The 12,500-nt window shown below is 40.8% G+C and overlaps 1 protein-coding gene across 5 annotated transcripts in view; it reads left to right on the top strand.

The window, feature by feature from the left end:
- gmeb1 (glucocorticoid modulatory element binding protein 1) overlaps positions 1–12,500 on the top strand; it is a 59,571-nt gene that overhangs the window by 8,866 nt on the left and 38,205 nt on the right. For all 5 annotated transcript variants that reach the window (XR_015091061.1, XM_086062015.1, XM_086062014.1 and 2 more), the window contains one exon: positions 1,844–1,947. Coding sequence is in view for 4 of the 5 variants with exons in the window: in XM_086062015.1 (XP_085918141.1) it covers positions 1,844–1,947 (104 nt within the window). In the remaining variant the exon portion in view is untranslated. The remainder of the gene's footprint in view (positions 1–1,843; positions 1,948–12,500) is intronic.

The following is a 12,500-nucleotide window of genomic DNA, read 5'->3' as shown; positions in this document are numbered from 1 at the left end:
GCGCGTCTGAGTTTTTTTTCATGTGCAGTTTTGTCATGCAAATTTCTCACTCTTTTGAACACAAATTATTTTGAGAAGAAAACGGGTCTCGGGTCACAGGACGCTGTCAGTGCTGATTGCACACTACTTTAGGTGAGGATACCGTACAGATGTATGTCCAAAAACCCGAACTATCCCTTTAAAAGCTGTAAATGTCCTAAAACCCTACAGAAAACTCAATGTGTCCTCCACAGCAGCTGGCACGCACGTGCACACACAGCGGCCGCTGTGTTTGCACGTGTGTGTGTGCGCGTGTGTGTGGTCTCTCTCACCGCACCCGAGTAGAGCTGTCAAAATTAATCGATTAATCGATTATCTAATTAATCAACAACTATTTTAATAATCGAGTAATCGTTTGGAACCATTTTTTATTTAAAATTGTCCAAATCCTCAGATTTTGGCATATCAACAGTAATTATTCACCGATTTCTGTAGTCCTTCATGAAAGAAGACGGACTATCTTCTGTAATCAAAATACGACATTTGCAAACATCTGTCTATTTACTTTGGAAAACAATGACTGAACTGGTAACATAGTACAACATCAGTTTCTGTCTTTTTAATCACTATACGAAAATTAACTACGAAATAAACACCAATCACTGGTTAATAAACAGGAATAGGGGGGAAATGCTTTTGTAATACATTTTAATGTAGAATTAAAATGAATCTGATTATTCGATTAATCCATTAAATAATCGATAGATTAATCGATTCTTAAAATATTCGGTAGTGACAGCACTACAGTCGTCTGCCCTAGATTTTCAATGAATGTGGCAAAAACAATTATTTATGATATGTATGCTATTTACTGTATTGGAGCATCTTTTAATTTGAGGAAGAAAAAAAAGATACATACTGTACATACGGGAGCAAGCTGCTGTGTGTGTTGCCGTAAGTTTCGCCCTCCACGCTCGCTTTTACCAATCAACAACTGCTTTAAATGTCACTAACGTGTCAAAGGCACATTTCCAGGGATCGTTTTTTTTTTGGGTCCAAACGGGAAAAACCCCATAGAAATAGACAGACGAAACGGAAAACGGGAATACGATTGTTATGTTGCTTATTTTGGAAGGAGACTCTTTTTCAGTGGAGGAGCTGTTGTCCTTCTCTCCTCCTCACATAAAGTTAAAGCACAATAAGCACTTGTTTGTTTAGTATGTGATTTCTTCATAGTGATGATGTATACTTTTTACTTATTTTTATGTTGTACTTTATTTATTTCCAACCGCACACTAATTAAAATTAGAACATTTTATATAAATATATCATAAAATGTAATTGGGGAACGAATTAAATGAATTTTCAATTCATTTCAATGGGAAAAGTTACCTCGAATTAAGAATGTTTCAACTTACGAACGAGGTTACAGAACCAATTAAGTTCGTAAATTGGGGTTACCACTGTATTTTAATGTAAATTCAAAACAAAATGTTCATGGACACATTTTCAGAAATAGGCAGGAAATAAAAGAACAACAAACAAAAGTATGAATGCAGCTTATAATCAGCAGCTTGGTATTTACTCCAATGGTCATATTGCATTTTAAAAGTTACATTTATTAAGTTTAACAAGTGTTTGGCATACCAAAAAGAAAAAAAAAAGGACCAAAAACCAAAAGTCTAATTGTATTTTGCTGATTTCATTTATTGAGGGTAATTTCTGGACTGTAACCCTTGTGATAAATGAAGGAACAAACACTGTATTCTCAACACAATTGTATATAGGCTACACTTTGTATATAGTGTGTCTTAATTTTCTTTCAACAAACTAATATATACCTCGCCAATACTCTCTTCCGTAGTATGATCATCAGCTGATAAGCCCAAAGCAGTTTGTACATATTTCTGGAAAAGCCACCCTGAAAGACTGGAAACGAGCAATCCGGATGGGTGGAGTCATGCTAAGGTGGGCTGTAATTCTAAAATGTTTATATGATTAGCAGCAATAACTACTATATGTACAGTACATGCCAAAAGTTTAGACACATCTCATTCAGTGTGCCATTTGCTTTATTCTTATTACTATTTACATCGGAGATTCTCACTGAAGGCATCAAAATTAAGAATGAACACCATGTGGAGTTATTTACTTAACAAAAAAAGGTTAAATAACTGAAAACATGTTTTAGATTCTAGTTTCTTTAAAATATCTACCCCTTGCTCGGACTACTGCTTTGCACACTCGAGGCATTCTCATCTCTGGAACTCCTTCAATACTGTTGGAAAACCATTTCAGGTGACTACTCCTGAAGCTCATCGAGGGAATGCCAAGAGTGCAAAAAAAATAAAATAAAAATAAATCAGAGCAAAGGGTGACTATATAAAAAAACACACACAACAGAATATAAAACTTGTTTTCAATTATTTCACCTTTTTTTAAGTACATCACTCCACATTAGTTCATTCACAATTTTGACGCCATCAGTGAGAATCTACAATGTAAATAGTTGTGAAAGTTTTATGGTAGTCTGAGATGTGGACCCAAATGCCCAAAGGAGGCACAGTGAACAGGGAATGTGTGAACGTGGTGAGTTTATTTAACTTAGCCAAGAATTTGAACAGCAACTGGGAGATGACATGACTGGACTAAACGTGGAGTGAATAGACCAGGGATAGGCAAGTTCGCTCCCAGAGAGCCGCAGTCCTGCATGTTTCCGGTGTCTCCTGCCCAGGTGTTTCAAATCATCACCTCATAATTTTGTTCTGCAGGAGCCTCTCAGCTGTGTGCAAGGAGGGAGACATAAAAAACATGCAGGACTGGGGCTTTCTAGGACCGAACTTGCCTACCCCTGGACTAGCCGGGACTTGATTGGACTCGACTTTAATAGAAAGTGGCTTGGCTTGACCTGGCTTGCCTGTGGGCTGTGGCTTGTCTGTGGTTGGCTGTGGCTGTACCTTGGCTTTGGCTGGCTGTGGCCGTGGCTTGACTTTAGTTGGCCGTGGCTTGACCTGAAAGGTAGTGGCTTTGACTTGACTACGAGACCAAACACAACATACGACAATGACAATGCACACACTGTGGCTAAGCAAAAACAGCAGATTGAGGCCCTGTTCATATGGAAGCAAAGCCGGCTTCGTTCCTCGAAATAATCTTGTATACACAGAAACGTTTCAAGACATGCGTGTGTCCAAAAGAAGATGCTGAGAACGTTTAACGGCTGTAATGTGTATGCCAAGTCAGGAGTGGCGCAGCCACAGGGAGAAACAGAAAGCGTAGAAGAATCAGCGAAGACGACGAACCACTATATATATATATATATATATATATATATATATATATATATATATATATATATATATATATATATATATTAGAGGTGTCAATCAATAATTTTTTTTAATCAATTAACTCACGATTAATCACATATTAATCGCACATTTTATATCTCAATTTATATCAAAATTTGCATTTCAATGTACATTTTTTCCCTACTTTTTCATACTTTTGTCAACATTAAAGTGGGAAGAAATGTTAACCTAATAGAAACATGGTTGCATTTTTTAGTCATTGGTACAGTAAATTCATAACAATTCATAAAATTGTTTTAAAATGAAAAATATGTACTGTACTGTAAAAAAAACGAGTGTGACATTGATTTGTGTTGGTCATTTTCTGTAACTACATGGCATAATGGTGTTTGTAAGACAATTGTGACAGCTTTTTTTCTTTTCATATTAAGAGCTGACTAATTTAAAAAAATGAAGTAACTTGTGAAATTCTGCAAATTTTTAAATTTGTATAAAAAAAAAAGCAACTTGACCCCAGTCCCCACATATATATGCATTCTTATTTAATTCATTACTGCTAAATTGTGTTAAAATGACTCCTTTGCACAACTTGAAGTTTTTAGTTCGTCAAGTCCAATATGGATGCACATTGTAAAATGACCGCAACTTTACTTCATGACGAACCAGACAAAATCGGTGTGTTCTTTTCATATTAAGAGCTATCTAATCTGAGGACAAAATCACCACCACACATTAACAGAAGCCCAGAGGTGTAGATTGAAAAGGAGTTCATGTTTAAACATCCTGTATTTAAGAAGTGTTTATTTCCGAGTCAAAACATTGGACAGTGCCTTTAAGTCTTTAAGTCTAACATTTACAAATACATTGAAACATGTGAGGCACTTTAAAACTGAATTTTATTGACATCTCTGCTTCAAAGACAACCGGTAACTTATTTTGAATTTGACAAAAAAAAGTCATGTTTTGAAAATGCAACAAAAAAGTGTGAGGGTAACATTTTTGGGAGACACAATAAAGAAAGCCCACACTGTCGCCATAATGCATTTTCTGAGAACACACGGGGCCACGCACATTATGACGTCATAAATATGCAACACTATCATAGGAAAGGGGAGGGGTTGAGGAGTTGGGCACAATTTGAGCCACAACCACAACAGATGGACCAATGTGGCTATTGGCTGATTTCTTTATTATCCGGTTTATCTGTATGACGTCAAATTGGTTAATAATTGCCGATAATTATCGGCCACCGATATTATCGTGCATCCTTAGTTAAAATACAACTTGACACCAGTTTCCACAAATATATGCATTATTATTTAATTTATTACTGCTAAATTGTATTAAAGTGACTCCTTTGACCGATGTTGAATGCTTTTATTTTGTTAAGTTCTCGGATGCGCATTGTATAGTGACGTTCATGCTTTACTGCAACGAAGCAGTGACGCTGCTTTACCGCAACAAACCAGAAGACGATATTGATGTTACAGTTAACAAGCTCTTTTCTGGAGTTGCTAAATAAAATACGCCTCACATCAAAAGATCAAGTGGCTTGGAGTCACTCCAAGTGACAACACAACATCCATTCGTCTCTTGGCTCTCACAGGGGTTGAGAGTGGATATTTTTTAGAGAGCTGTAGCAACCTAGCTCTCTGCTAATCCCTCACAGCGGCGCTTACCGAGTGCGTTCTGTCAAAGCAGGGAAGGTGGAAGTGCTACACAGTCCAAATGGCTCCTCCACTCGAATAATTGCCCCTTAAACATTATGTATTGTATCTCCAGCCCAATACACTGCATTTATTTTGGTTAATTTTGTTGTTGACGTTTCTGCTGCGTCGTGACTGGAATTCCCTTAGTAGAGGCTTTCCAAATAAGGAGCGGTCGTTAATCAAGCGTTAAAAAAATTGGTGCCGTTCAAGGCACTTAAAGTTAACGTGATATTAATGACACCATTGAGATATATATATATATACACACACACACACACACACACACACATATACATATACACTAGCCTATGAGCTGTACATGTACGTATAGTTTATACAGTAGTCTGTTCGCGAGATGGGAGGAGTAAGATGGCTGCCCTGTCGCTTTAATGTCTTGCACGGGCTATCGGCTATCCAGTAGTAGCCTCTATACAGATCAGTGAGACGAACACAGGAGAAGTGACAATGGCAGGTGATTCCAGTACAACAACATTACACAAAATATTTTGCTGTAAAAGCTAAGGAGGTTGCGCAAAACGACTACGACACAGCTATATGCCATTGTTGACAGACTGGCGATTTGCGCACAGTCACGCGAGAGTTGGAGCATACGTCATCAAACCAAATCAATGTGTCGTCATCGAGCTGCGACCACGACATCATCACATGAGGAGTATCCCGCACATGGTGTCCAGATTGGAATGTACGGGGCACGTTTTGAAATCTTTCCACTCTGGAACCCGGTTCCAAAAGTGATGTCAAGCGCCGAAACGGCGCCACCCTGTGGACGAGCTGCCCAGACGGCAAGAAACTTGTGCGGATACATTGAAATGGGATTTCGTGTGGACGGGGCCTAAATACACTCACGCTGATTGACTCATCAAGACACACTTGGGTGAAACCCAAGTGGCTGAGGGCACTCATTGGTCAACACACGGGGAAGGGAAGACACACACACACATGTGGACGTGGTTACACATGACAAGACAAAGGGAGAGACAAGAAACGCATAACAAAACACTGATCACACAGACAAAAGACAACAAGAATACCCCAGATCAAAGAAAATCCCAACCCTACAGAACTGAATCATAACAGAAGATCAGAAGATGCATTGCATGAGAAGGTGTGTCCAAACTTTTGGCCGGTACTGTATACCTCTATCTTGGCTTTGTTCCTTTATGGATGCTAGCAGATTAAAAACTTCTTGATTATTCAGATCAGGGTTTTTCCTGGCTCAAACTGAGGCAGAGGTGGTATCATCCTGACCATGTGCCATGAGATACATGTATTTTGTAAATTCAACTGACTCACTTTCTTTTACAGGCAACATACTTTAATTTAAGAGTTCCAATAAAAATATGACTATTATCATGTTAAAGCATTAATTTATGAAAAGTATACCCAATACCAATTCACAAATCATTTGGTCCCAGTTTAAACAAAGTAAAATTTACACTCGAAAAAGAGTAAATGCAAATGTTATATAAAAAGTGTAAAGTTTACTCTGTTTTACTGTTTAGACTGGGACCAAATATAGCCGTTTTAGAGTAAAATGTACTGTATGAAATTTACTGTGTGGGTTATCAACAAGATAATTTGTTCACCTGACAAAGGTGCAGGCAGCGTTCATTACGACCAATTCACCAGCAAATGTGACCAACTTTACAACCAGTGCTGGTCAAAAAATAATACGCCACGGATCGGGATAAAAGCCTTCCAACTAATACATTGACGTAGACGCAATTGCCTTGTTACTTGTATTTAAGGGTGTTAAAAAAAAACGGATCGAATTGGCAGGTACTAGGCAATTCACACCCCTACAATTAAAAATGCTAGTTAATTAGTCTGTCATTGTATGATACGGCACAAGTCTCCGGTGTTAGCAACTAGCCACTAATGGGAGCACAAACATTGACAGCGTTCGGCGAGCCGCGACATGCATTCAAATGCAGTCGGTCATTTCAAACTCAGACAGAAAAAAAAGTCTATCAATGTATTAACCGTTAATAATGTAGGCTTCCTTATCAATCTATAAAAGCTGACATACATTAAGAATGGTGGGTGTGAAATCACTTTGTTTATTTATTTTACTTTTATCAGTGGTCTATCTTCTGTTTACAATACCTTAACAATATCTACTTGGCTTCCATTCTCCATTTTAGTTGTTGTACCGTACAGTTGTAATAAAGAATAAAACCTGCCTTTCTTATATATAATTCTTATAACAATTACCGTACAAAATTATAGCGCCTTTTCATTAGTCCCCTTTAACTCTTTTACTGCCAAAAACGTTAAATAACGTTTAGTAAAAACCTACGGAAGGGCGCCAAAGACGTTAAAAGACGTTCACTATGTTTTTTTGGGGTTTTTTTGGAAACGGGTGGAGGAAAGCCTTGGCCAGCTGTGCTGAAAGTATCAAGCAGATCTAGTTCGTATAATGACTCATTTTGGCCCCTAGATGGCAGCGATGACTCTCTTTGGACAAGATTGGGTGGGCGTCAGTAGAAGACGTGAGGCGGAGCTAGAGTGTTGAGGGGACAATGACTGATGAAGCAACAATGGCGACCGGTTGCAAGCAGCTCACGCTTGAGCATTTTTTTCAAAGACGGAAAGCATCGATCAATACTAAAAAGCGCATTGATGTTGACGATGATGATGATGGTGACTCCGAGCTTGACGCCGAAGTTGGAAGCGTTGACGCGCGGCTATGATCAAGTCATAAAGCCTCACTGGCTAGCGATGCTAACGCCGGAAAACGCGGAGCACAACCGAGCACTTCTGCACAGGCGGGCGTTCAATCGGACGATGAAGAGTAGTCGAAAAGCATCGACCAATGCACATTGATGATGATGATGATGGTGACTCCTGAGGTTGATGCCGAAGTTGGAGGCGTTGACGCGTGACTATGATCACGTCATAAAGCCTCACCGGCTAGCGATGCTAACGCCGGAAAACGCGGAGCACAGGCGGACGTTCAATCGGACGATGAAGAGTACCCCGAGTCCAATGCATATTCATCGGAGGAGTGGGTACAGTCTGATCACGGAGAAGACACTGGTTCTGGACTACGATGCCACCATGAATGGAGTGGATAAGATGGATCAGAACATCTCTTACCACCCGGTATAGCAACTGAAGGACATGAGGAAGCCAGACGTAACACCACCGTAACGTAACCGTAACATGATCCTGATATTAGACTTGATGGCAACACACACTGCAGTATATACTTGCTATTCCCCGGAAAAAACGGCCGGCAAGAAAGTGTAGCGTCTGCACGCGAAGAGGCAATCGCAGTGAAACTAATCTGTTGTGCAAATCCTGTTGCGTCTCCTTGCACGCAGGGGAGTGTTACACAAAAAGAAAAACTGTAGTTGAAACATCCACATAATTGCAAATAGTACCACAGTTGCACACATTTGTAAATAGTTTGTCAAATTGTTACACTGTTGAATGTAAATAAACGTATTTTGCTATCAAAAAACACTTTTTCATTGTTGGTGGTAGTGTTTTATAGAAGTAAAGCACTATTTAGGTGTTTGTGGCATCATTCATGGACAAAAAGAAGTGTAAAATTCACTAGAGTGCATGAAATTACATCGTTTCACTAAAAGCTTGATTTCTCCATATTTTGGTCCAAAACAAGCGCATTTGGGTGAAACTAACCATTTTCTATTGTTGATTACTGAAGAACGGAATAAGGTAGAAACAAACTTTTTTTTTCTGATGAAAGATGATAGTTCAATATTTCATTTGGTAGGATGTGTTTCCATAGTCCAAAGTGGACCTTGAAAGATCAGTCAAAATGCTTAAATCGGCTGGCACCCACAGCATCCTTTTTCTGAAAACGTCTGGCAGTCAAAGAGTTAAACAGGCATTAACCCATTAAGGCTGGGTGCGCAGGACCGCGCTTCTACCGTTAAAGTCGTGAGAGCGGATATGTCATTTTGTTTTGACCAATTATTGGTCTCTTAGCCAATTAAATACATCAGAATATGCACGAAAGGGTGACGCGGGCCTCATAGCATGTCCTGCAATTTTATTTGAGCATTTATGGTTGATGCAGATTTGCGTGAGTTATGAAATAAATTACGTAATTGACGACGGCGCGGGAGGAATTAAAATCAGTGTAAGGAGTTGACAATGACATACTGTTAAGAAATATGTTTGTAGACAATGAGGATGTTGAAAATTTTGATGGCTTTCTAACGCAATGGACGACGAATAATTACCACTCGATCCCCCGAGGTTATTACAACTGCGCTCCAGTGTTGAAGGTAAAGATGTATGGAGTTATATACCTACAGATGCGACATTTGTTTGTTGACTTAAAAAAGTATGTATATTGAAAGTTTATAATAATGGGCGGCACGGTGGCTGACTGGTTAGCACGTCCGCCTCCCAGTGCAGAGGACGGGAGATTGAGTCTGGGCTTCGGCCTTCCTGGGTGGAGTTTGTATGTTCTCCCCGTGCTTGCGTGGGTTTTCTCCGGGTACTCCGGTTTCCTCCCACATTCCGAAGACATGCATGGCAGGTTAATTGAACACTCCAAATTGTCCATAGGTGTGATTGTGAGGGTGAATGGTTGTTCGTCTCTGTGTGCCCTGCGATTGGCTGGCAACCAGTCAGGGTGTACCCCGCATACCGCCCGAAGCCAGTTGGGATAGGCTCCAGCGACTCTTGTGAGGACAAGCGGTTAAGAAAATGGATGGATGGATATATGGTTTAAAATAATAATAAACTTATGTTTGTGTTAAAGACATGATCAATATGGCCTATATTGCGTCATCGAGTATTGCCATAATTTAGCTTGCACTACATTCAGGCTCTTCATCGAGGGGGAAAAAAAAAGAAGAAAAATACATAGTGGCTGTCAATGGGCCACCAGCGAGCATGACTTCTACCTTTGTCTCAAAACCGTGATTGATCCTCACCAAATGTATGTGCACTTCTGTACTTATCCCCTCCCGCAAATCATACTCTAAAAATATTAAAAGTCACATTTATTTTGGATTTTATGGACGGGAGCCACCTCCTTACATTTACATCGTCATAGGCAACGGCGACGTGAATAAAGTATACAAAAAAATATTGTGACTGTCCTATTTTCAGAGTACGATTTGGGCATAAGTGGGGATGTGCACATACATTTAGGCCTTGTTCAGACTGCCAGCTCAAAACCGATTTTCAGCCCATCCAGATTGAAAGTGGATTTTGTAGTCAGAACAGTCACAAAGCACATGAAAGTAGATTTTTGCAGGGCGGATTGAAACCACATGCGGGAGGTAGTTTCATAACTTTCATATCCGATTTGGACAGGATGCGTCTCAGCTCAAAACAGTCAGAACGGATTTGACCGTCTGTGACGTCACTACGCGTGCAAAAATCCAATGCGCCCACACTGTCAATATCCAATCGGTTTGCTGCCCGGCTGGTTCCTCGCTTGCTCGGCAGTCAAAGGCCTTGACTGCGCTGTCGACTGTAAATACAGTGAAAGTTTAGGTTACTTGTCCTGAGGCCTGTCTCGCTACCCCATCAGTTCTTCACATGCACAACTGGAAATAGCGACTAAGTGCCCGGCCTTAGCCATAGACATATAGTCGTTAAAAAAAAGAAAGAAAGAAAAAGAAAAGAAAATCACTTAACGCGCTTGAGAGAAGTACAAAGTGGTAAGAGCGTTGCAATGACGTCAAACACTACACGCGCTGGGCGTCCCCTCCGTTCGATGTCGTTGCTACAGCAAAATGTGGCTCAGTCTGAACAGGGCCAGATCAGATTTGGACAGTCAGCCCTAAAAATCTGATTTGAGGAGGAATCTGATTGGAGTCAGATATGCCTGCAGTCTGAATGCAGCCTTAGTGAGGATCGATCAGGTGTTTGGGACGGACAATAGCCTATATCTTTTTATAGAAGTCAGGCTTTGGCAGCTGCTCCTGCTGTGTGTCTTTTTTTTCCCCCACCCTCTCGAAGGAGGAACAAAACCTGACTGTTCAGAATGCATAGTACTATATCACATTAAAGTAGAAAATGAATATGATGTACTCAAACACAATATAAAGTGTTTGATAAAATAATACAACAATATGTCATCCTCAAATTAATTCACAAAATAGGCTGTATTTACCTGATCTATGTAAATAAATTAAAATACAGCACTAATTGGCTACTGAATCATATTTTAATCACTACCGAGCTGGGAGCGCGTTATGCACTCATGTTTATCATGTAGTGGCACAACCACACTTGTCCTGCATGCTCCATTCACAAAAACGCTCCCTTCCTTGCCTCTTTTTTTGTCCCGCCTCCCTGACAACCAGTGCGGATGCGGTGCTCTTGGCATCCAGCACATGATGATCGGTGGGATCTTGTCGGTTTCAGACTTGTAGTGTGGCTACACAGCCAGTAGACTAGTGTGTGACTCCCGTGAGCAGAATCAGTGTGGTTGTGTGGCAGTAGTGAGTGTTGCCTTTAAGTCATGGTTTGTTCTGTACGTCTTTTCACGCTTTGCAACCTTGAATGAACCCTGATGAAAAAAACCACACGCGGGCAGCAGCGTTTACCCTCGCAAGCCGGCACCGTTTAGTGAGATACAGGCTTTAACATTAACAGTTACCTGTACTAACGGCACATTTTACATAAAGGCAAACTTTATGGCGCTAATATGCTTGCTACCAGTACCTGGGGTGTTGATAGGAAAGAACGCTTGCATTGGTGGCGGCCGTTGCTGCTGTGTTGATCCCACCGGGACTCCGGAGCGCTCCCAAACACGACAAGCAGTCATGCTGCGTGTCCAAATGCGTTTGCATAGTGGTAGTGTTTCCTCCCTTAGACGAAATATCCAATTTGCAAACATTGCAAGTTGGGCTGTTAGCTTTTCTTGAAAGATGTCAACAAACTTTCGAGCATGGCGCCATGTTTGTTGCTCGGCGAGCACGGAACCAATAAGGGAATCGTTAGCAAAAACGGCAAACGATGCCAAGGAATTGAAACACTGGGAGTCGGTTCTCAACAAGAACCGGTTTTCGATTCCCATCCCTACCTGACAAAACTTTCTTGTGGACTGGTTGGGCGAACTCCCATGTGCCCTTGAGGATCCTGCCGAGGGTGTAGAGCCTGGTCCACTGTTCCACGGCCGGGACGAAAACCACACCGCTCCTCCTAAATCCGAGTTTCAACTTTCTGGCGGAGCCTCCTCTTCAGCACCCCTGAATAGACCTTACCAGGGAGGCTGAGGAGTGTGATCGTTGTATAGTTTGAACACACCATCCGGCCCACCTTCTTTAAAAGGTCTGCCAATTGCCAGGATTTTTCCTGGCTCAAATTGAGGTAGAGGTGTGGTACCATCCTGACTATGGGCGACTACCGATACCAGGTATCGGTATCGGTGCCAATACCAGTCTTATTTTAAGGTATCGGTACTCGCGGCGGTGACAGATACCATTATCGGTTGACCTCCTGTAGCCGTTTAACGATCAGGAACTAGAAATTAGAAATTATA

Source organism: Leptonotus elevatus, chromosome 19, assembly GCF_054856555.1.
Source record: "Leptonotus elevatus isolate MCC_2025b chromosome 19, RoL_Lele_1.0, whole genome shotgun sequence".
Taxonomy (NCBI): Eukaryota; Metazoa; Chordata; class Actinopteri; order Syngnathiformes; family Syngnathidae; genus Leptonotus; species Leptonotus elevatus.
Note: the sequence above shows the minus strand (reverse complement) of the source record. Positions and strands in the feature narration are given on the sequence as shown.